The following is a 22,118-nucleotide window of genomic DNA, read 5'->3' as shown; positions in this document are numbered from 1 at the left end:
ATAAAACATTATTAATTAGTAATAGAATAAATTGTAAAACATAATATAAAAAAATAAATATATTGAACATGTATTATTTTCAAACTATAAGAATAACATTCTCATCATTAAAATAATAATAAAAAAAGATTTTATATTATGAAATATTATTAAAATCAAAAAATTCTTCTAACCAACGTGCTTCTTCTTCCATTTCTTTGTCACTTCGTGGCTTTCTGTCAGCATCATCAATTTTTTGAAAACCTTTTGTTTTTTCACGATATAATTTTCCCAAATCAGCATCCTCAGAAGCTAATCTCTCATAAATCTCATCATTTTCCTTTAAATCATAAGGTTTTCTGGGTATTATATGAACATGAAGATGAGGAACTACAAAATTAAATATAAACAAAAAAATAAAACAAAAAAACCCGTCTGGCCGGCATATTTCCCATCCTGAATTGTGACAGTACATGATGATGCACAAAACGCCTTCTCAACAACAGATGATACCTTTTGAACAGTGGAGAAAAGACATAGTATCTTAATCTTAATCAATAATATAACAAACTCCTTATTTTAATACTTCTGATTCCGTTAAATCACGAAGACGTGGTACAGGACGTCTAGGAATGACAAGAACATGTCCTGGAAGCACTGGCTTCAAATTTACAAGTGCCAAAGAATTCTAATAAAGTATTAATAGACTTTCTAACTACTAAATCAATCTACTTTTGCATGAAAAAATACTTGCTTAGAAACCAAAAAAGGTCCAAAGTAGATTTCAGAGATCATAATGAATATAAAAAATACAGAAAATAGATAGAAAATAGAAAATTAGGAACATATTGGAAATATAATTTATAAAAATAGATAACAAAACATAATTATAAATTGATCTACAAAATATCATAAATTTTTACTCTTAAAATTATACCAAGAATAATTATAATTTATACTTTTATCGAGTCTAAATATATGTTTAATAAAATAAAAATTCATTTTAAAAGATCAATTCTTGTTATTTTAAAATATTTTAACAAAATTATTCACCAATTAAGATATTGATAAATTATATTTATTTCTTTTAAATAACAAGAAGAATCCTTTTCTTTTAAAAACAATAAATCAGATAAAATTATAATTTAGATATGTTTATAAAAAAATTTACAAGATTTTTATTAATAAATATAAATCAAAAAATTTTAGATACTAAAAATCAATACAATTATCATTTTATTAAAAACACAAACCAATATAAATTTTATCCATATATATAAAAATTCTCCTATTTAAAAGCAAAGAAATAAAAATAACAATATTTATCATATATTTCTACTAATTAATGGCATAATCAAAATAAATATCATATTATTTATTTGTTAATTCTATAACAATCATTTAATTCTTAAAAAATATAGATAAAACCCATCATTTCAAAAAAAAAACAAACATTATGTCTCAATTACTCAAATGAAAAATATATTAAAGATTTCTTTTAAAATATTTATCTATTTAACCATTTTTTTTTAAAATTTCTACCTTCACCCTTTTCTAGAAATACGTATCAATCAATATCATACGTCTATCAAATGAAAGTATATGTTATTACTTTAATATTGCTTTTATGTAAACATTTTTCAAGAATTAGGGCAAATAATGAAATTAAAAACGTTTCCCAAGAAAGATCAATTATTTCTTTTTGCCCTTATACAAATCCAGAGACTTATATTTTGCAAATAAAATCACTAAAAATAATACCAAATCCTCCACAAAGAGGTAGTCAATTCATAGTCGAAGGGCAGGGTACCCTTAATGAAGACGTTTTAGTTGGAAGCTATGTTCTTCTAAGTGTGACTTATGGAATTATACCTATTTTAAATATGCGAATAGATCTTTGTGAACAAGTTTGAAAACCAAACAAAATTTACTGTTCTATTTTTAAATAAATTAATAATTTATAATAGACTAGAAAAGTACAGTTTCCATGTCCAATTTCTAAAGGAGAATATCAAGCTACTAGAGAATTTTATATTCCAAGTAGCATTTTCCCAGTAAATAACCTTTTTCTTTTTATAATATTAATAAAATTAAATAGGGCAGGTATATTATCAAAGCAGACGCATTTCTAGAAAATAATAAAAGAATTGCATGTTTTATTGTTGATATCACATTTATTCCAAAATTTTTTCTTAAGCAATTATATTTTAATAATAATCAGAATTAACTAATTTACTTTCATTTTTATATTTTGCATCAAATTTATTCAGTATCCATTAATCAAACATATCTTTTCTATTTCAAATTTTTAATCATTCTTAACTCATTTTTTTAATTTTTTATTTGCTATGTTTCATCACTCATTAAACGTCTAACTTTTTTTAAAATAAAATCCTTCTCTAGGTCATAAGGATGATCTTTAATATTCAATATAAAAAATAAAAGAATTTTATAATAAAAAATCACCTTTACTTGGAATTTCTAACAAAGATGGTAAGACTTGAGAGTATGCTTCAATTTTAGGACGAATACGATCTGCTATCTAAAAAACATAACCCTTATTAAATTTAACATCCATTGCATATCTACATACATGTTGATTAATTAAAATGATCCCAATATCTGTACGTAAATCTGTCAATTCTTCAAAAAATGTTTCAATTACTGATGTCTCTGTTTCTATTAAAAATCAACCAATATTTCCAAAATCGATAATAAATAATTACTAACCCGTTCCAACAACTAGAAAATTCTTCTTCTGTTCATTATCAATATGTCCTATTCCTGCCAAAAGAAACCCTGTTACTGAATCCTATACAATTTGTCAATTCTACTTGAAATTGACGGAAAAAAAAACATTTATTTATCTTTACCTCATCTCCAATGATTCCTATGAGAGATCTTTCCTGAATAGTATCCAAATTGCTCATTATTTCTTAAAAATCAAGGATTTTCTTTAATTTTGAAATTTCTTGACGTTACAGTTGACTCCAAAAATTAATAAGATAAAATTTCAAAATTTTTTAGATACAATTGCAAGTTTTAAGAGATGAAATACTGGAAATCAATTAGTGTTACTCAATCTAATAGTCCAGTTCTTTTTTCCGGAGAAAAAATCCTTTTTATACAGCCGTCAACAGAGATTTATGATTCGTATGAATATTTCAAAGTATTTTATGAATTAACTCAAAGAAAATTAGATTTTCAAAAGATTATATTCTTAAAGATGGGTTGATTTATCTTACAACACATCGTATTTGTTACTTATATCCATCTACGTGTCATATTCAATCATTAGGACTAAATCTGTCACAAATTGAAGAACTGAAAACATCAGTAGAATTTCTTACAAGAATTTGTCAAGTACTTGCTTATATTTATAATATTAGACGTACTTTTTTAAATCAAGTCCAAAAATAACTATTTATTATAAAAAATCAGAGGAAACAAACAATCTAAAAACGTATAATAAACATATTGAAAAAATTGATTCATCTCTATTAATTGGAGACACATGGATATGTAAAGTTTGTAGTTTTTCAAATCCAGTTCCAGAAAGTTATTCAATTGATCGAAATTTACCACCATGTTTAGCTTGTGGTGTTTCTATTATTAACAAACACCTATCATATCCTAAAAATATAGAGGTTAGTGTTTCTGAATCAACAGAAGGAGAATCATCTTTATCATGTAAAAGATGTACTTTTTTTAATCATCCTGCTCTTAAACAGTGTGAAAGTTGTGGTTTATCACTTGTTTGTCAAGAAAAAAATATAATATATCCAGAATCCATAGTCAAGGAAACAAACAAATTATCATTAGAAGATTCTACAAATGATTATTGCAAAATAAAATTTAAATCAGGCGGAGAACGACTTTTTTATGAACGACTAAAAGAGGCCATTAATCAAAAAGAATGGACAATTAAATCTAATCCAATAGAAGAACAGAACATAGAAGAGAGGAAAGTGGGAGGAATCAGTGTTTTACAGTATACAGATGAAAACATTAAATTAAATAATGCTCGTATTTTAAATCAAGGCCTCTCAAGTTTGAACGCATTAATGTCAAAAGCTAAAGAATTAGTAATATCTTTACATGTCCTTAACACATCTAACATTATAGGTTGCATTTGCAAATTCACTTCGATTACAACTTCAAACATCTCCTAATGTTTCTCGTAACATACTTGATACATTACAAATATCATTACAAACAATGGGTTTAGAATCATCAATGACAACACAAGATCTCTCAAATAACCTCGTTACAAAAGAGATTACAAAAGATGATAAACTATATTATATGGAATTAGCAAAACAAGTCGCAGAATTTCTAGAAAGCGGTGTTTTAAAGAAAGAAGGTGGTATTATGACATTAGTCGATGTATTTGCTTTGTATAACCGTGCAAGAGGTGCTGGTAAGCTATTTATTTCTATATAACCATTCTTTTTTAAAAAAAAAGATTTAATTAGCCCAGAAGATTTATTTAGAGCTTGTCAGTACTATGAAACTTTAAATGTATCAATTCAACTCAAGCGTTTTAAAAGCGGTCTTTTAGTATTGCAAGAGAAAGATAAAAGCGAAGAAAAAAGAATCCATCAACTTGTTCTTTGGATTCAAACTTCTTCACGAGGAGTTAGTATTTTCCAAGTAGCTGATCAATTTCATTGGAGTATAGGTATTGCATATGAAACATTAAAGGTTTTTTCCCTTTTTCAACTATTTATATAAATATTCAAATACTTATAATATTTTAGATTGCTGAAGAAAAAACAATGTTATGTCGTGATAAATGTTTTGAAGGTCTTTATTTTTGGGAAAACCGTATTATTCAAAATGATATTATACCAAATCAAACATAACAAAATTAACTCAAAACAAACTTGTTAATCAATGTTTAGAAACTAGTTGAACTCGTTCCATAATTAATCGTCGACGTCCTTGACCTAACCATTGTCCAGATTCATCAAAAACCAGTTCAGTACCAATCATATTTTCCCAACGGCCCTGATAAATATGTCCACCCCATTGAAGAAAAGGTGTATTGGATTCCAAAGCCTTAGAAAAAAGGTAAAATAATTTTTTTAAAAAAAAAAAGAAAATATACTTTTAATTGGACTGGACCTTCTGGAAATCCTCTTGAATTTTTCTTAAAACAGGGATCCTTCAAATCAATAATTACAATTTCATCAGAATTATCCATTCTTTATTAACTTTTTGATAGAAAAAATATTATAAAGACCTTATTTTTTTTTCTAGGGTTTTTGTTATTTTTTAAAACAATTTAAAAAGGTCAAGACAAGTTAAAAGGATAAAATGGAGGGGGATAAAAAGAAAACCTCAAGGCTAATTCGACGTTCATCCAGAAAATTACTATGTTTTCAAATATTTTTAGAATGGATGGAAAAAATATATTATCATCATTCATGGTTTGAATATGATGGATTAGGGACATATTTATTCTTAATCTTATGTCAAATACTTTTTATTTTATCAAGAAGTCTAGGGAAACAACAGGAGCATTTTTTTTTAAAAAAAGAAGTTAAATTTAAAAAAAAAAACGTTTTAAAGATAACAACGGATCTTCAAACAGATATTTGGAAGAAAAAATTCCATGGGATGGTGCGTTTTTCTTCTTTTCTTTAATTCAAAAAAAAAGAATAAAAATTTAACTGAGAACTATTTCAGTGCTCATGGATTTCTATCGGGCTATTCATTTGGAGTGTTTTTTGTACAATTTTATGTTTTGGAACTTCTCGTCAATATTGTCTATTTGCTCGAGAAGAAGAGGTTTTTTCCAATCCTTTTTTATATAAATATGAAATGATGAAATAAATCAATTAGCATCCACCACCTAGTACAAGTGCACGACGAAGAGTATTGAATAAAGAAGGGATTTCTGGAACCCTTAGAAACTTGATAGATCGATTTCGTTTAGTAAATTCAAAAGAAGAAAAAAAAAACTCAAATATATCAGAAGAGGTTTGGGAATTAAGAGTTTGGAATCCTTCAACTTTACTCATTCGATTTTTTTGGTATTAAAACTAAATAAAATAAGTTTTATTAATTAAAATTAGTTTTTTTAATCCAGTTAATTTAATTTTACTTTGGACTAATCCATTTAGTCCTAAAAATATACTATTAGCAACAGGGATTTCTATTCAGGTTTTAAAAAAATATTTTTTTTCTTGAACAATTGTTTAATTATTTACTTACAATTAATAAGCTTTACTTATTTCACCGAATTTATGCAAATTATGTTATTGATAAGTCAATCATTCATAGCGAAGTATTTCACGAATATTCTAAGAAATTCGTTGAACCACGCCTATTTCCTTATAAACGAGATGTTGCCACATCAACTCATCCAGAACTTGTACAAATTGAAGCTCACACTCCTCAAGAAAAACCAAACAAAATAATGCATCAACCATCAGTACCTACATCAAATAGAATTCGATCTTTAATTGAAGAGGAATGGCACACACCATGTCAAAAACCGCATGGTGGGTTCAGAGGGTTTCCTATTTCTCCTTCGAAAAAAGTTCAACCTTCTCCAGCGAAGGGATTTCGTCCAGCAAATTCATGGTCAATTGGTACATCTGGAAATCATTTATCTTACACAAACATTAAAACAACAAAGCATCAATAAAAATACCAACTTATATTATTATAATATACTAGCTTTACAGAAAACTAATATTATAGGTCATAACTTTTAATAAAGTAAAACTAAGCTCAAAAGCTATAAAAAACATAGTATCATTATATATTCATAAACATATACAAAAGTGTCATCATTACTGTTCATTATAGATATATACAATAGAAATGCCATATTATACCAATCGAAGAATACATATATCCCAAAATTTCCTAAAGATTTTGTGTAATTCTAATAATATCCTTAAATAATTAATATAAATCGGCCATGAACATATCAATCATTATAATCAGCCCTATCAATCAATCATTATAATCAACCTTATCAACCAATAATAATTATAAAAAGCCCCGTCTTTGATGACATCTGAGTATATTTACACAATTTATCGGTAAAACAGAAAAAAACTAAGACCTTTTAGAAAAGAGTATTTTCAGAATTTTCTATCTTAAAATCAGAATTATTGTTAGGTAAAACAGATATTTCTGGTATATTAAATGTATCATCTGACTTATCATTGACAACAAGTTCCTAATAAAAATCAATATTAAATAATATCTTAAAAATTAAAACCTCATTTGCAGTTCTTCTTTTTTTATATTCACTAAGAGATATTTTTTTTGGAAAAGACCCTAAAATAGAAGTAGGACTTGTAAGTAATACAGTAGATTGAATAGGTTCTAATTCTGAAGTTAAAGGTGATGCAATAGTAGTAAACGAAGACATATGTGATTCAGATGCAGAAGAAAATCCAAGATCAGGCTTAAAAAGCGAAGGCGTAGAAAGCTTATCTGATAATTGAGATGGCTCAGAAATAGGTACAGAAATAGCGGGTTCTGGAGACGTAAAACTCAAAGACAATTTGTCTGATGATTCCATATCAGGCAACAATTGTTCCAATAGAACCATATCAGACAAAGATGAGCGACTTTCACATTTAACTGAATTAATTCCCATATCTTTAAATGTTTTAGAACAAACACTATCCTGGAATCCAACAACACCATTTTCCAATCTCTGTTTATCTTTTTTTATAACTTTTTCAACGTCAAACTTAAAATTCTCCTGTATCCATCGCCTCATCCACATCTTTTTACATGGAAGAATATCATTATCATCTGAATAATCTTTCAAAATACCATTTGTGATTTTTCCATGTTTTTGCATTCGAACAATTCTAGAAGGAATACGACCATGACGTCGAGGAAACGATTTAGTATTTGAAACATCATTTTTAGGAGAACTTGAAGGAGTTGTAGAGGAACCTGACTGTTGACAGACTTGTTTAATCGCAACAGCCAATGATGTTCTATGTTGATGACCGTATGTTTTATGATTTTCATTTGATTTCCCATTACCTCGTTTCCTTTTTTTAATAACTTGAGTCTCTTCCTGTTCTAATTTTTCTATACGTGCCAATATATCCTTAATTTTACGCTCTTCTCTTGCAGACAATAGATCATTAGAATTAGAATCTGTACAAGAAGATGGATTCTTTACAAATGATTCTGATATTTCGTTAACGTTCCGAAGTTTATTGACTACATTAGTATCATTCTTTAATTGAGATATAGATTTATCGGGATCATAATTATCAATATCATGATTGATATTATTTAAGGGAAAAATAGCTTTTTTCTTATTAGACTTAATACTACTCTTAGAAATACTCGAAAACGCTTGTTTAAGTCTAAATAAAATGCAATCCTTGCCGATTTCACAGGCACATTCCAGTCCATTAATATAATAAATTAGTTCTTGACTATATTTAACATCATTTTCAGGAACGCGTTCACGATTTTCTATATAATAAGCTGGATGATCCATATCCCAATCCCAACCAATTGTAATTTCTGATCCAGATTGAATTTCTGTTAATGAACAAAGTGCAATATGAATAAGAAAATTGCTACTTGATGCAACAGTAATTAATTTAGCGTTAGGTTTGCAACTTCGACGAATAAATCTTGAATCCGTACCATATTTTCTAGTATCAATGCAAAGCTTTGAATCTGAAACAAAATAAACAAAAGGCTTTGGCGCGAGAAGGAATGAATAATGATTAATAGAGTTAACCTTATATTCATCTTGCAAATAAATTTCACCCTTAAATTCTTTAATAATTTGTCCAGAAGCAATAAATTGATTAGAATACAATGAAAAACGTAAGAATGAAGAAATATCAGTGTCCGAAATAGGCTGAATAGATGTCTTTGGTAATTGCTTTGAAGTAAAATAATCATCTAAAACTACATGCATCCCTGACTTATCTTGCAGTAATAATGAAATATACATTTCAGCATCTACCGATGAAATTAAATTATGTTCAATTACAGAATATTCTGTATTGCAATCGAAAAGCAAATCAGAATTCATATTCAACCCATTTGATCCTTCCATTATTTGAAATCGACTTTCCATATCCTTTGAAAAAAAAGTGCGACCTCCAGATCGAGATTTTCTGCTTCCATCATGTTTAACCGTAGCATTTAATGACTTTTCTTTCACCGATCCTAAAGAATGAACTTTTGACTTCACTAAACCATATTGAAATTGCCGTCGTTTTCGACTATGAGAACTATTTGTCTTTACATGTACTAATTCTTGCTCTCTACGACGACGCTGCTTTTCTATTGCCTTCTTAACATCTAACGTTCGAGGAAAACAAAGATCACAAAGATATTCATCAGGGACATGATGTTGATCAATACCAACGCATACAGCATGCTGCCAAACATAGCACCGTTCACACTATACATATTAACTACTATTCTATACAAAAATAGATCATATTCTCAAATATTCTACCTGAATCGTAAATCCGTCATCATCTTCTAAACCACAAATACAACGTATAATTCCCGCATCCAGATCATATCCAACTGATTCCAAGCCCATATTAGATAGATAAGTGCCTTTAAATGTCATTTAATACTAAAACTATGGAATCATGTACTTATTTATTCTGAAGTTACTTTTTCTCAAAAAAATAGAACCCTCATGAAATGATTTTATAACACTCAATATTGAAGAGAAATATAACCTCCGTAAAAGCCATATATTCATTCAAATGAAGGTTAAGCACTTCCTAAGAGAGATCTAAATCTTAAGCACTATTTTATGTGTCTGAAGTGAGGTTTTTTTTCCGACATATCTGTATACTCGGCATTTTTGAGGTTGCCTAGGAGGGTTGCCTAGGCAACTCAACGTCATCAGATTTTTAGTAATAAAAAAAAAGTATTTTAAAGCAAAATTAACTAAATATATTAAGTTTTCCGTATATCTATAAGACAAAATCAATTTTATTGTGAACAGTATTTATTATTAGTGACTTTATTCGGATTTTTTTGGAGTAAAAAAGCTTTTTTTTGAAGAAAAAAGAAAAGTATTTATAAATAATTATAGATTTTGTTAGATTTGTGTTTTTTCTTAGAAAAAGTTTTGTTATTTTATATTTTATATTTTTAATTATATATAATATATATAATATATATAATATATATATTATTTTTCTTTTCAATGAAAGAGATTAAAAATGGAACCAGATTCAAATATACTTGAATCTATTGATATTGATGAACATTGTATTGTTAAATTTTCGAATATCAATAATGTAGAAAAAAAAGGTAAATTTTGTTTAAAAATATATTATTTATTTATAAAAAATGAAAAGGATTGGGGTATTATTCAATTATAGAATCTACATTAACATTATGTATTGCTAACAAACAATTTACCATTCGTCAAAATCCAAACATTTTTCATTGTAATAAAGAGGATACAGGATGTGTTTTATGGAGAGCGTCAGTGGTTTGCTTAGAATATCTTCTTTCGCAATCATGGTTTGTTTGTAATTTGCAGGATTTCCAAGTTATTGAATTAGGAGCGGGTATTTCAGGAATAGGAGCTATTTTATTAGGAGAAAAGGTTAACAAATACATTGCTACAGATAAGGAACATATTTTGAAATATTTATACAGAAATATACGTGAAAATCTTCCAATTAAGTCAAATATTAAAAAAAAACAATCTACTCATGAAGAAATAAATATATTTGTTATGGAGCTCAATTGGTTTGAGAGCCCAAATACATATTTAAAAAATTTACAAAGTTTCTTGGGGAAAACATCTAAACATCTTTGTATTTTAGCATTTGATACTATTTATAATCCTTACATTACAATTCACTTCGTTAATACATTGCTCTCAATTTTCGATTATTTTCAAGAAAGAAAAATATTTGCAATTATAGGTTTAGAACTTCGCAATTATGATACACTTTATGATTTTCTTGAAAAAATACAATCACACTTTTTTATCCAAGCCATTTGTGATGAACAATTACAAAAAGGATATCAAATTTACTTTATACAATCAAAATAAAAAAGGATATACCATAAACATGTTCTTTCATTAAGTTTTTTCTTAACCAAATACACTTTTTTAAATCTTAAATTTTTTTACAGGAAAAATACATAAACAATATTACAAAAACATTACGGAATCATTTGTATCTTATTCATTTATTAATTAAGTGCATTTTTCATATTTATTATAGGTTAACGAGATTCAACGTCATAAAACTTGATTAATATATTATAAAAATAGAAGTTATCTAATACATAGTCAGAACTATAAGAACGTCTATATCTAATGAAATTCTAATAAAAAATTAGATCTAATAATAAATTCTATACAACAATTCTTAGACATGAAAGAAACATCGATTCTTCCGTTTCTTCATATTATAGAGAATCTTAAAACAACGCCTAGAACAGGTTGGCTAAATTTCAATATAGATAATCCAGGTTCTAATATATTTATGAATTCATATATTTAAATAAGAACAGAATCCATTGTATTTTAATAATTATTCAATAACAACTCATAAATAATATAAAATAGGCAAGCCATATGTATAGGATGTCTATTATTTCTATGTTATGTACAGAACTATCTATTAATCGTGATAAGTAAATATTTTCTTTTTTATTTTTTCTTTTATCTAAAAGTAGCTTTTATAGATGTATAAAAATGGCACTTATTCATGATTTGGCAGAATGTATTGTGGGTGATATAACACCGTTCGATAAGATATCACCAGGTTCATATCGATTTAAAATGTTTCATTTTTGACATTCTTTTAGAAGAAAAACATCAACGTGAATTAGACGCTATGATAACCCTTACATCTAAAATTCTACCTAAAACAAGATCACAAGCAGCCAAAGAAATGATTGATTTGTTTTTAGAATATGAAGAAGGAAAAACTCCAGAAGCATTATTTGTAAAAGACATTGATAAATTTGAATTATTAGTACAGATGGTTGAATATGAAAAAAGGACAAAAAAGAATTTGCAACAATTCTTATGTGTTGTTCCAAAAATAGGAAATTCTTTAATTCTAGAATGGGTAAATGATGTTTTAAAGGAAAGAGAAGAATTCTGGGCATCTATAAATCAATGAATTGGAAAAATAAAATAAATAAATTTATTTTCTTTTAGTAATTAAATAATACAAACATTTTATTGTATATAACCTAATAATTATCATTAAGATAAATAAGTTTTGCCATTTTATGTCTTATAAATAATCCTATCAAACCCATTACAGCCTGAATTTCCATTATTATTATTGTTAGTTTGTCTTCTCTTTTAGGCCCCAATCTAACTAAAAGAAAGTTAATAATTGTAAGATTTGTCGTCCCTTGAATTTCTTTAGTAATTGGATGTATTTTTAGTCGTACAAAACCCAATTTTGCAAATATTTTAAGAATTATTCTGCATAAAAAGGATGGCTTCTTTGAAAACATAACCATTGAAGGTTCTAAAAGACCAGTCGATAAATTAAGACTATATTAAGATCATAAACGAGATAATAAACAATATAAAAACCATTACTTGGGCATTCTATGTCTTGGACATTCAACAATTCCAAATAATTGAGGAAAAGACAATATAAAATTAAATATTTGCGGAATAAAAAAAAGAAGAATAGTTTTTGAAAAATGACCTATAATACCAACAATTGCAAATATCATTCCAGAAAAACAACAATAAGTATCGCCAACAAAAACAGATGCAGGGTACCTGTAGTAATTAATTATATTAAATAAGTAAATACAAACGATTGAACCAATTATAATATAACAAAGGTATTGAAGTACCTAGAAAAGGTAATAAAAAATAAAGTGAAAATAAATGAGAATCAATAGAAGGTCCTGTTAACCTAAAGACATATAATAAATCATTAATTATAATGCAGAGTGAAATTATAATGGATTGCCCCACTTCTACTCCATTAATTCCTGCAATTATATTAATACTGTTAGGGCAAAAAATTGACAATGCCGCCATATAAAGATAATATAGCCATCCTTATTAAGCATTAAAAAACATAGATAGTAATCCTATATTATACCTATTTCAATAAGATTTCCCAAATAAGGCTCTAGAAATGTTGGAACAACAACATATGTAACATCAAAATCAATATAATACACAACAAGAATAGGAATAGCCGAAAATACAGGCATAAAAAGCTTGTCTCTCCAACGTATATCAAAAAGATCATCCGCCGCACCTAAAAGAACCATACTTTGAAGAGATAAAATCGCCGATAAATATTCACCCAACTAAACAATATTCAATACTAAAATAAATAAAACTTTCAACAACTTTGTTATGAAGAAATAATTGAAATGTCTTCTCCTCTTTAACAACCTCATAGATATCTCGATTTCCACCACCCGATGTCATAACAAAGTATTTATAAAATGCAAATGGGATAAATAAAAACATAAAAAATATATAAGTCATAGAACAAACAATCCCCATTGCCTCTGGCCTATTAATCATTATCCCTGATTTTCATTATTTTTCTTTAAATATTTCTACTTCAAAGGTTTTCCCTTCTTATTCAAATCTTTTCCATAAAACCCAACCTTAATAAAATATGGTGCCAATGTAGGGATTGCCTTAAACACGAAAATACCAGAAACAAGTGAAAATGCAAGCGAAATAACCAATGGATGTTCATATCTATTAATTATTATGGCAATTGCACTGACTAAGAAAAAAATTGAATTCAGGAACCATCCCATATAAATTGAAATAGTTCTTAAAAATAACTTTTATGAAAAGTTAAGAAATTATTAAAAATTATTAAAAATTATTTAAAAATTAAGAATTTTTTAAAATTTCGTTTAAAAAAATCAACTTCAAAATTTAAAATTTTAAAAAAAAATAAAAATTTTATTAATAATTTTTAATAATTTTTAAAGCAATTGACTTAAGAAAGTTATATCTTATTAATTTTAAAAGAAAATAGTTTTTTTTTTTTAAAAAAAGACAAAAATGGAATGGAAAACTATTAAAACAACCCATGAAGATTTAATCCATGATGTTTCTTATGGTATTTAATAAGATTCTATAAAAACAAGATATAATAGGTGATTAATATTATAAAGATTATTATGGAAGAAGACTGGCTACTTGTTCATCGGATTTAAGAGTAAAAGTATTTGATTATGATGATATAACGGCAGAATGGATAGAAAATGATTCATGGAAATCAGCGAATGCGGCAATTCTTAAAGTAATATGGGCAAATCCTAAAGGTGTGTATGTTTAGTAGGAAAAAAAGAGGATTAATAAGGTTACTAGTGGGACAAGTAATAGCTATTTGTTCTATAGATAGAACAGTGAGAATATTTGAAGAACAGGAACATGGTTTTATATAAAGAGAATTTTTTATATAAAAAGATTTAATATATTATTTTAGAAGCGAAGAATTCAGGAAAACGATGGCATGAAAAAGCACGTCTTGTGGATTCTCGAGGAGCAGTTTTAGATATATGGTTTGCACCTATTCATTATGGACTTAAATTAGCATCTGTATCAGCAGATGCAGTTATTCGTATCTATGAAGCATTATCTCCTAATGATTTATCACAATGGACGTTAATGGATGATATTATACTTTTATCAAATCCACCTCCACGAGATACAGAAAGTTCATTTTGTTTAACTTGGTGTCCATCTCGATGGGATGATCAGCAATTATTAGTCGGGGCAATGAATACTGTTTGTATTTACAGACAAAATGCAAATAATAAATGGAAAGCAGAAGAATCATTAGATGGACATACCGATTTAGTACGCGATGTTACATGGGGAGCGAATATGGGGAGATCGTATCATATTATTGCTACAGCATGTAAAGATGGACATGTACGAATTTTTAAATTGACAAACAAATTAAATCGATTTTCTAATGAAGATGTTATATATAATTCAGAACCCATACAAGCAAAAAAAGGCTATATAATAGAACTAGTTGGCGATTTTGATGATCATATGGCACAAGTATGGAGAGTGAGTTTTAATGTTACGGGTACTATATTATCAAGTGCAGGTGATGATGGAAGAATAAGATTGTGGAAAGCAAATTATGCAGGCGATTATCAATGTTTAACTGTAATTTCTATGGAAAAAACTCAAAAAGACGATATTATTGAAGAATAATAAGAAATTTGTCTAACATATTAATATCAACATTTTTACAAGTATATTGAATAAAACAATCATAATCAAGATTATTTTTTCTTAAAAATCAATAGTCCTAAACGTACATAAAAATGTATTATGTTAGACCAAGTATTAATTCCTATTTCAATTATATTAAGTATTCTATCAAATTCATATAGAGCAAATGTAACTACAAATAATATCCATATATAAACAAGCCATCTTACCGTCTTAGGTATATAGACTGTTAACCATAATTTAGAATAGTAATTAAAAGTATAAAACAATTGTTTCAATATATATAATTTACTTCTTTGACTAATCTTAATAGATTCCATAGAATTACAATATGCTTCCTTTGATAAAAATAAAGGATTTTTCTTGATATTTTCATTGAGATAATATAAATTTAAAAGTATTCGACCAAAATCTTTTTGTTTCAATGTCAATAAATAAAATAAAAAATCTGGTGATATTTTTCTAGACCATAAGGACATATCCTTTCTTTTAAAACTATCAGAAACTATTATATCTTCTGATATATCATCGAAAAATGGATCAATTATCTTATTTCTTAAAAAAAAAGTCTTTTTCAAAAATTTTCTAGAAAAGCCAAAAAAAGAATGTCTATAAAGACCAATACGATCACTAGATATTGTATTTTCGTTACGAATATCTCTGTTTTGTTTATGCCAAATCATGTTTTTTATCCACTTTTTTTTATTAGATTTATCTTGTAGATCACAAGATTTTTCTGACTCTTTCCATAGAACAATTTTCATCAATACTATCTTAAAGAGTAAAAAATTATCTATTTTCAATATAAAATAGCTATTTATTAAACATTTTATAGTAGCTTAGACTTAAAGCTTATCTTGATAAGCTAAAAAAATCGATAAAGGAAAAACCAGCCATTTTTGATATTTTATTTAAAAAGATCATTTAATAACTTTATATTATCTAAATATAATAACAATCTAGAACATTTTAAACAAAAAATAGATATCAAATAAAATAACACTTATTAAATAAATTTGTTTAATTTTATATATAAAAAAAAAAATAAATCATACAGTACCAAACATTTGGTTATATAGTACAGGGAAATTCCGACGAAGAACTTCTCTATCCTCGGAAACACCTACAAAAAGTGCAGCAATTCCTGATTTAATAGCAATAACTGCAATATTACATATTTGAAGACCAATAAAGAAAGCGACAAATATAACACCTATATAATAAGTACCATTACTATTGTATACAGGATTAGTAAATCTCAGATAAAGAAAAGAGGAGAAAGCAGTTAAGCAAGCAACAAAAAGAGAACCACTTAAAAATTAATAAAAATCATAGAAAAAAAAAAAAACTTACAAAAATAAAACGTTATCAATCAAACAATCATTGATCAAAGCATCTATTCCGGTACGCCTGAACATATCCCATGTACTAATAAAAATTAATAATAATAATAAAAATTATAGAAAAATTACTCTTTTGCTGCTTTTAAATATTTTTTACCATAAAGAGCAATTTGTGCATAACCTAAGATATTTAATATAGTGGTTAATGAAATAAAAAACATACAATAATGATTAAAATACTGAACTAACCAGTCCAATAACATAAGTATACATGAAGCAAAGCATGAAAATATTGTTCCTATAATATCACCTGAACCTGCTCTATCACGCATGACTGATTTAAATATATCCCTTAAAAGTTGGACGATAGACGCTACCAATGATCCAAAACAAATGCTTCCAAAAGAATATGTTGTAGTACGCTTAAGAGAAGATAGAGTTGCGTGCTTTGGAATCCCTTCCGGCGTATTATAGCCATAATAATATGAGCCAAATACTCCGCAAATAGTAGTATGAACAACATTTTTAATAACCTCCGTAATCCAATAGGCATTAAAAACTAAAAATTATTAAAAAAATAAAATAAAAAAAATCATACATATATATAAAAGAACTAAATGTAAATACGAAGAACCACATTTATTTGGATTATCAATACATGATTGTTTCCTGAGCCCGTTAGGCTCATATTCCGAAAATTTATTATAAGAAGTAACAAGAGTTATAAAAAACCTTATTAAAGTTAATTATGAAAACAAAAGTATCCAAAATTACCATGCAAAAAATCCTATAGAAACAATCATTCCACAAAAACTCACAAAGTACACACTAGGATAATGCGATGAAACTTTCATAGTAAACTGCAAATACATCGTAGCCAAAGGAATACGAGATCTCCATGTATAAAAACAAAACGCATAAAATATAACAAATACTAAAAATACTAAAAAATTACACCCTTATCCTCTTTTTATAATCATACATAGCATACCTATTGAAACAACATATAATCCCCTAATTAAGTAAAATATTCCAATCGCTAGCATCAACACCTTTTAAAAATTAATATCACCATCCTTCTTTATTCAAATAAAAATTACTATTTGAAGAATCCCAGTCAACAATATAAATTGTTTTGTATAAATACGAGCAAGTAAAAAATAAAAAAACGATAACACTGACGCTGATCCAATAACATATATATAAAGAAAAACCGTATTTCTAATACAAAATTCACTTTTTTTTAAAAAAAATACAATATATACGAATTTACTGTAAATGACGACCCTCCTGAAAATCCATTCTTCTTGAACTCATCTGGTTATCTCATCAATCTTCTTATCCTTTTTATCTCCTTTCTCACCCGTATTCAAAAAGTCATGAATCGATACTCCAGAAATATAAATAAATCCAATAAGACTAATAAAAAACAAGATAGAAGCCCAGACCTAGAAATATAACCATTTAATACACTCAAAACTCTCCTTTTCTCTCTTTTACTCACATCTTTCCATTTTTTATCTACTTTAAATTTCTCTGAAAATTCAATTACTTCTTTTCTATCTGGCATCCAAACCCCTTCCGGGCCTTGATTCATCTTATAATAATATGGATTACCGCTTCCATATGATTTCTCTGCGTTAACATTCATTTATAAGCTCTTTTCTAAGACTTAATAAAAATCTTAATTTTATTGACGTTGTAAGCTCGACTTTTTATTTTCGGGTGTGTGCGCAACAAAATTTATTGAAACTGTCAGTCGCCGTTTAACTTCGGCAAAACCTCCGTCAGTCAAGAGATAAGTTAAATATGAGAATAGAGGGCTTATAAGAGGAAAAAAATAGAAAGATAGAAAATGTAGTCTTATAGAAGGGTGTCTTGTAAGTAAATGTCTTTTTTTTTGGGAAAAAAAGGACAATTTTAAGGGTATTTTTCGAGTGAATAAGGGCAAAATAATAGAATAAGAGATTAATAAATTAAGAATGAAAAAGAAGAAACAGAGGTCTAGTTCAGATAAGGAAGTCTTTAATGTTAGGAATCGATTAGGATCGACATTGCCACCGGGAAGACATCACGAAGAAGAAAAAGAAAATAAAGAAATAACATCATTTGCTTTAAGAGATATGTTTTTATCGTTAGAAAATGAAGAAGATGAAGGCTGGATAAATAGAGGAAAAGAGGTTGGAGGGGTTTCTAAAGAATCGTATTTAATAAAATATGGAAATAATGTTGAAAGAATAGATATGAATGAAATATGTTCGACCTATAATGGTAAACGTATTCAAGAATTTTCTATTCCTAAAAGTCTTGAACGGCAGAAACAACCAAGACTTCAATCGTATGATAAACAAATATTATCAATACCAAATCATAAAAATAATATAAAAGAGTCACATTTAATTTTGAACAAATTATCTCAAGGACATTATTCTAATGGTTCATCAAATGCATGTTGTGATATTTCAGATGAAGTTGTTGTTTGCAATAATTTTTCTTTTAATAAAAAAGTTTGGAAAAAAGGTTTATTGTCGGGAGCAAAAGGGCATAATTCAGTGGAAACGAATGGATCAAACTTAGATTCTGAGGAAAGAGAAAATATTTTTCGATCGAAAATATCTAAAAATAATTTTTTTAATGAATTATCGGATTTAGATTATTATGATGATGATGGCATATTTTATTTTGATGATTCATCTTCTTCTACATCTTCTTTTAAGGAGTCCGATGAAAGAAATTATAGAAACACATTAAGTACGGATGGTTCTGAAGTTGAAAAACCATGTAGTATTCTTGTTAAAGAAGATAAAAATTCTCAAGTTTATCATGATGGTTCAAGAACACAAATTTCTTATAGTAATGATGAAGATCTATTTTTGTCGGGGGATTTCCAGGATGAAAGTTCTTATATACCATTTTTTAGAACACAAACATATGAGGAGTATAATTCATCTGATGATATTTGGAGCTTCTATACTTCATCACTTTTTTCGGAGACAAATGATACAAATGACATAAAAGATATTAATTCAATTCCAGATAAACCATTTTTTGAAAATAATTTTGACATATCTAATGAAAAAGGTTATACAACAGATGAAGATCAAAATTTCATTGTAAAAAAAAAAAATCAAGAAAAGAAAGTTGAAGTATCTGATAATAATTTTGAAAAGGAACATTCATGTTTTACAGAAACAAACGATCATACTATGGCATTGCATAATTCTAAAACATCAAAGTCGAGCAAAAAAGAAAATTTGAATATAGAGACTGTTTCTACAAATTCATCTTCAAATTCCGGGACTACTACTTCTAATGCACTGAATAAGCCTCCGATATTAGGAACATGGACACGCGATTTAAAAAGGCCTATTGGTATTATTGATGGCATCAGTACCAATGTAATTAATCCAGTAACATCATCCTGCACTATTTTATCACCTACTTCAAATCTTTCGCCATTATCCATTCCAAGCCTAGATGATATACTAGATACGTCGGCATTTGTTCAACTTTCCTCTTCAAATTCATCCTCCTCTATTACTAAAAACTATTTATCTGATTTTTATCGTTGGGATAAAATTCCTATAGGAACATTTCGTCGTCACCAGCAAAGATTTATGAATACACGTGATGAACTTATAAAGGGGGAATGGTATGTATTGACGAACAAATCAAGGAAACAACGTAGCAATGTTCCGATTTTGGGAACTACTGTTCGTCATAAGAAAAAAAAGTTAAAAAAAAAGAGAAATAAAAACAAACTTAAGGCTAATATTGAATTATTTGAGGAAGATAAAGAAGTAGAAATGGAACACTGCGGTCTTGGCCTTGGTCCTCAACTAAGTCCTCTTTTTAACGGACTCTCTTAAACATTTGAACATATATGTTTTTTTGTTAATATTGTTGTAGATGTTATGTTTTGTTAATAACTATCTATTCAGAAGTCTTTTTCACAATTTATTTATCTTAAAATAATTCTTAAAAAAAAAAATAAATTTGAATAATTTCAATAAAAAACATTCATAAACCAAAATATAAATAATGATAACAATTATAGTGCAGAAATAATTCATAATATTTAAAAATTGAAACAATAAAGCCCTAGCACCTGAAAATAAAACAAAACTATTATCTTCATTAGTTATAAAATTATAAAGTAGAAAAAATCTATTTTAAAGACAAATTCAAAAAATTAAACAAAAATCAGCCTCTTTTATTTACAATTTATTTAAATATACAATATACTAATCATACAATAGAAGGAAATAAGAATTTTAAACACAGAAAAACCGAATTATGCTAAATATATAAAAAAACTCAGTCCCTAGGTTTTGAAAATTCACACTAATATTATAATTAAATATAATAATAAAAATCAAGCTTAACCTACCCTCATAATTAAATTATCATATCCATATTTATCCATTTTTTCGATAGCTCTTGCAGCATCCATTCTATCATAATAACTAATAAATGCAAAACCCTTCCCTCTTCCTGTTTCTTTATCTTTAGCCAAATAAAGTCGAGAAATTCTCCCAAATCTTTCAAACAGTTCACGAATATCTTCTTCACGTGCATCTTCAGATACATTTGTAACTCTTACTGTAAAATACTCATCTTTATCCCGTCGAAACATAGAATCTCCGCCTGCAGATCTTCCTGCTCTTAAATGAGGGACAATATATCGTCCAGTTGCTTCTGCACTAGATTCGGAAGATACCATTGATTTATTCGAAATATTTAGATTCATTGTATTATTCACCTCATCAAAAGGCTGAAGAGTGTCTTTATAAGGACAACGTGCTGTGAAATGATCTCCTTTGCAAAGACGACATGCTACTTTTTTGTCCTTGAATACATCTTTTGTTGTTTTACTAACAGATTGATCTTCTTCAAGGCCTTTATAAACATTCTAAACCAATCAATCTAAAAACAAGATATCAAAACCCACTAATAAACCTTTGACCATCCTAATTGAAACTTAAGAACTATATTTTCTCCAATACTAGTAGTACTAGGATCCGGTCCTGGACCACGATCTTTTTCCACTCCAAATTTCTTCCACTTCTTACGTTCTTCAATTGCTGGATTATCTTTTTCCTTAACAACAATTTTCTTAATTTTTCTAGTAATTTTAAACTTTTTCCCATTTTCAACATAATATTCAACAACTGTTCTAATGTCTTCAGAGCCCTCAAAGACATTAGGTAATACAGATGACTCTTTATGAAGTAATCACAATTAAGATCCTTACTTAAAAATATTACATACCAGAATATTCATCATCTGCCCAATCTAATGGCTTTGTCTGAGCTCTAAAAAAGCAGATATTAGTCATTTTTTCAGGAAAAAAAAGGGAAACCCCATAAACTTACACAGACAAATCGTTTAATGACATTAAACTTGATTAAAAGAAAATATTTCTATATTTATAGCTTTTTTTCAATTTTTTGAGGTTGATCGATTATAAAAAAGATAGCTTTTAAACCTTAATATTTATATAATAGAAATTTTAAAATAGTTTATAATTTAACTTTAAAAAATGAGGAAACATAGGGTTAAAAGATTAAAAAGAATTTTTT

At 27.3% G+C, this 22,118-nt stretch overlaps 15 protein-coding genes across 15 annotated transcripts; 7 read left to right on the top strand and 8 right to left on the bottom strand.

Moving 5' to 3' along the window:
- Positions 1-136: 136 nt before the first annotated feature.
- On the bottom strand, positions 137-774 carry PNEG_01985 (hypothetical protein; the record flags this gene model as incomplete). The annotated part of the gene is made up of 4 exons (XM_007875774.1): positions 137-369; positions 411-522; positions 566-667; positions 712-774. 4 exons carry the CDS (start codon positions 772-774, stop codon positions 137-139), a joined length of 510 nt encoding a protein of 169 aa, XP_007873965.1.
- Positions 775-1,571: 797 nt separating this feature from the next.
- Positions 1,572-2,206, top strand: PNEG_01984 (hypothetical protein; the record flags this gene model as incomplete). The annotated part of the gene is made up of 3 exons (XM_007875773.1): positions 1,572-1,886; positions 1,947-2,033; positions 2,078-2,206. The coding sequence occupies 3 exons, from the start codon at positions 1,572-1,574 to the stop codon at positions 2,204-2,206; spliced, it is 531 nt and encodes a 176-aa protein (XP_007873964.1).
- Positions 2,207-2,260: 54 nt separating this feature from the next.
- PNEG_01983 (V-type ATPase, F subunit) lies at positions 2,261-2,909 on the bottom strand (the record flags this gene model as incomplete). Its single annotated transcript, XM_007875772.1, has 5 exons — positions 2,261-2,396; positions 2,446-2,521; positions 2,573-2,658; positions 2,710-2,791; positions 2,853-2,909. 5 exons carry the CDS (start codon positions 2,907-2,909, stop codon positions 2,326-2,328), a joined length of 372 nt encoding a protein of 123 aa, XP_007873963.1. The 3' UTR covers positions 2,261-2,325.
- Positions 2,910-3,028: 119 nt separating this feature from the next.
- PNEG_01982 (hypothetical protein) lies at positions 3,029-5,182 on the top strand (the record flags this gene model as incomplete). The annotated part of the gene is made up of 5 exons (XM_007875771.1): positions 3,029-3,132; positions 3,180-3,315; positions 3,369-4,064; positions 4,105-4,683; positions 4,740-5,182. The coding sequence occupies 4 exons, from the start codon at positions 3,029-3,031 to the stop codon at positions 4,420-4,422; spliced, it is 1,254 nt and encodes a 417-aa protein (XP_007873962.1). The 3' UTR covers positions 4,423-4,683; positions 4,740-5,182.
- On the bottom strand, positions 4,873-5,185 carry PNEG_01981 (hypothetical protein; the record flags this gene model as incomplete). The annotated part of the gene is made up of 2 exons (XM_007875769.2): positions 4,873-5,040; positions 5,090-5,185. The coding sequence occupies 2 exons, from the start codon at positions 5,183-5,185 to the stop codon at positions 4,873-4,875; spliced, it is 264 nt and encodes an 87-aa protein (XP_007873960.1).
- A 113-nt stretch (positions 5,186-5,298) lies between these two features.
- Positions 5,299-6,634, top strand: PNEG_01980 (hypothetical protein; the record flags this gene model as incomplete). The annotated part of the gene is made up of 5 exons (XM_007875768.1): positions 5,299-5,604; positions 5,671-5,772; positions 5,827-6,017; positions 6,060-6,147; positions 6,209-6,634. The coding sequence occupies 5 exons, from the start codon at positions 5,299-5,301 to the stop codon at positions 6,632-6,634; spliced, it is 1,113 nt and encodes a 370-aa protein (XP_007873959.1).
- Positions 6,635-7,063: 429 nt separating this feature from the next.
- On the bottom strand, positions 7,064-9,544 carry PNEG_01979 (hypothetical protein; the record flags this gene model as incomplete). The annotated part of the gene is made up of 3 exons (XM_007875767.2): positions 7,064-7,177; positions 7,220-9,397; positions 9,455-9,544. 3 exons carry the CDS (start codon positions 9,542-9,544, stop codon positions 7,064-7,066), a joined length of 2,382 nt encoding a protein of 793 aa, XP_007873958.1.
- Positions 9,545-10,181: 637 nt separating this feature from the next.
- Positions 10,182-11,029, top strand: PNEG_01978 (hypothetical protein; the record flags this gene model as incomplete). The annotated part of the gene is made up of 2 exons (XM_007875766.1): positions 10,182-10,272; positions 10,320-11,029. 2 exons carry the CDS (start codon positions 10,182-10,184, stop codon positions 11,027-11,029), a joined length of 801 nt encoding a protein of 266 aa, XP_007873957.1.
- Positions 11,030-11,210: 181 nt separating this feature from the next.
- Positions 11,211-12,182, top strand: PNEG_01977 (hypothetical protein). The gene is made up of 5 exons (XM_007875764.1): positions 11,211-11,271; positions 11,323-11,504; positions 11,552-11,619; positions 11,662-11,750; positions 11,794-12,182. Exons 3-5 carry the CDS (start codon positions 11,561-11,563, stop codon positions 12,111-12,113), a joined length of 468 nt encoding a protein of 155 aa, XP_007873955.1. The 5' UTR covers positions 11,211-11,271; positions 11,323-11,504; positions 11,552-11,560; the 3' UTR covers positions 12,114-12,182.
- Positions 12,183-12,186: 4 nt separating this feature from the next.
- On the bottom strand, positions 12,187-13,805 carry PNEG_01976 (hypothetical protein; the record flags this gene model as incomplete). Its single annotated transcript, XM_007875763.1, has 6 exons — positions 13,544-13,805; positions 13,325-13,493; positions 13,068-13,281; positions 12,783-13,023; positions 12,548-12,736; positions 12,187-12,499 (listed from the first exon to the last, which is right to left on the bottom strand). Exons 1-6 carry the CDS (start codon positions 13,747-13,749, stop codon positions 12,187-12,189), a joined length of 1,332 nt encoding a protein of 443 aa, XP_007873954.1. The 5' UTR covers positions 13,750-13,805.
- Positions 13,806-13,882: 77 nt separating this feature from the next.
- PNEG_01975 (hypothetical protein) lies at positions 13,883-15,192 on the top strand. Its single transcript, XM_007875762.1, has 4 exons — positions 13,883-14,060; positions 14,116-14,265; positions 14,312-14,377; positions 14,430-15,192. The coding sequence occupies exons 1-4, from the start codon at positions 14,003-14,005 to the stop codon at positions 15,170-15,172; spliced, it is 1,017 nt and encodes a 338-aa protein (XP_007873953.1). The 5' UTR covers positions 13,883-14,002; the 3' UTR covers positions 15,173-15,192.
- A 98-nt stretch (positions 15,193-15,290) lies between these two features.
- On the bottom strand, positions 15,291-15,957 carry PNEG_01974 (hypothetical protein; the record flags this gene model as incomplete). Its single annotated transcript, XM_007875761.1, has 2 exons — positions 15,291-15,314; positions 15,403-15,957. The coding sequence occupies 2 exons, from the start codon at positions 15,955-15,957 to the stop codon at positions 15,291-15,293; spliced, it is 579 nt and encodes a 192-aa protein (XP_007873952.1).
- Positions 15,958-16,242: 285 nt separating this feature from the next.
- Positions 16,243-18,218, bottom strand: PNEG_01973 (hypothetical protein; the record flags this gene model as incomplete). Its single annotated transcript, XM_007875760.1, has 11 exons — positions 18,041-18,218; positions 17,900-17,984; positions 17,802-17,853; positions 17,637-17,757; positions 17,528-17,588; positions 17,311-17,479; positions 17,135-17,268; positions 16,760-17,095; positions 16,666-16,717; positions 16,547-16,621; positions 16,243-16,504 (listed from the first exon to the last, which is right to left on the bottom strand). Exons 1-11 carry the CDS (start codon positions 18,185-18,187, stop codon positions 16,243-16,245), a joined length of 1,494 nt encoding a protein of 497 aa, XP_007873951.1. The 5' UTR covers positions 18,188-18,218.
- Positions 18,219-18,518: 300 nt separating this feature from the next.
- PNEG_01972 (hypothetical protein) lies at positions 18,519-20,405 on the top strand (the record flags this gene model as incomplete). The annotated part of the gene is made up of 1 exon (XM_007875759.1): positions 18,519-20,405. One exon carries the CDS (start codon positions 18,519-18,521, stop codon positions 20,403-20,405), a length of 1,887 nt encoding a protein of 628 aa, XP_007873950.1.
- Positions 20,406-20,853: 448 nt separating this feature from the next.
- PNEG_01971 (hypothetical protein) lies at positions 20,854-21,987 on the bottom strand (the record flags this gene model as incomplete). The annotated part of the gene is made up of 5 exons (XM_007875758.1): positions 21,912-21,987; positions 21,808-21,851; positions 21,496-21,758; positions 20,927-21,448; positions 20,854-20,880 (listed from the first exon to the last, which is right to left on the bottom strand). The coding sequence occupies exons 1-5, from the start codon at positions 21,932-21,934 to the stop codon at positions 20,854-20,856; spliced, it is 879 nt and encodes a 292-aa protein (XP_007873949.1). The 5' UTR covers positions 21,935-21,987.
- Between the last annotated feature and the right edge of the window lie 131 nt (positions 21,988-22,118).

This window comes from Pneumocystis murina, assembly GCF_000349005.2.
Source record: "Pneumocystis murina B123 chromosome Unknown supercont1.9, whole genome shotgun sequence".
NCBI lineage: Eukaryota > Fungi > Ascomycota > Pneumocystomycetes > Pneumocystales > Pneumocystaceae > Pneumocystis > Pneumocystis murina.
The sequence above is the reverse complement of the archived record's forward strand: the minus strand, read 5'-3'. Positions and strand labels throughout refer to the sequence as shown.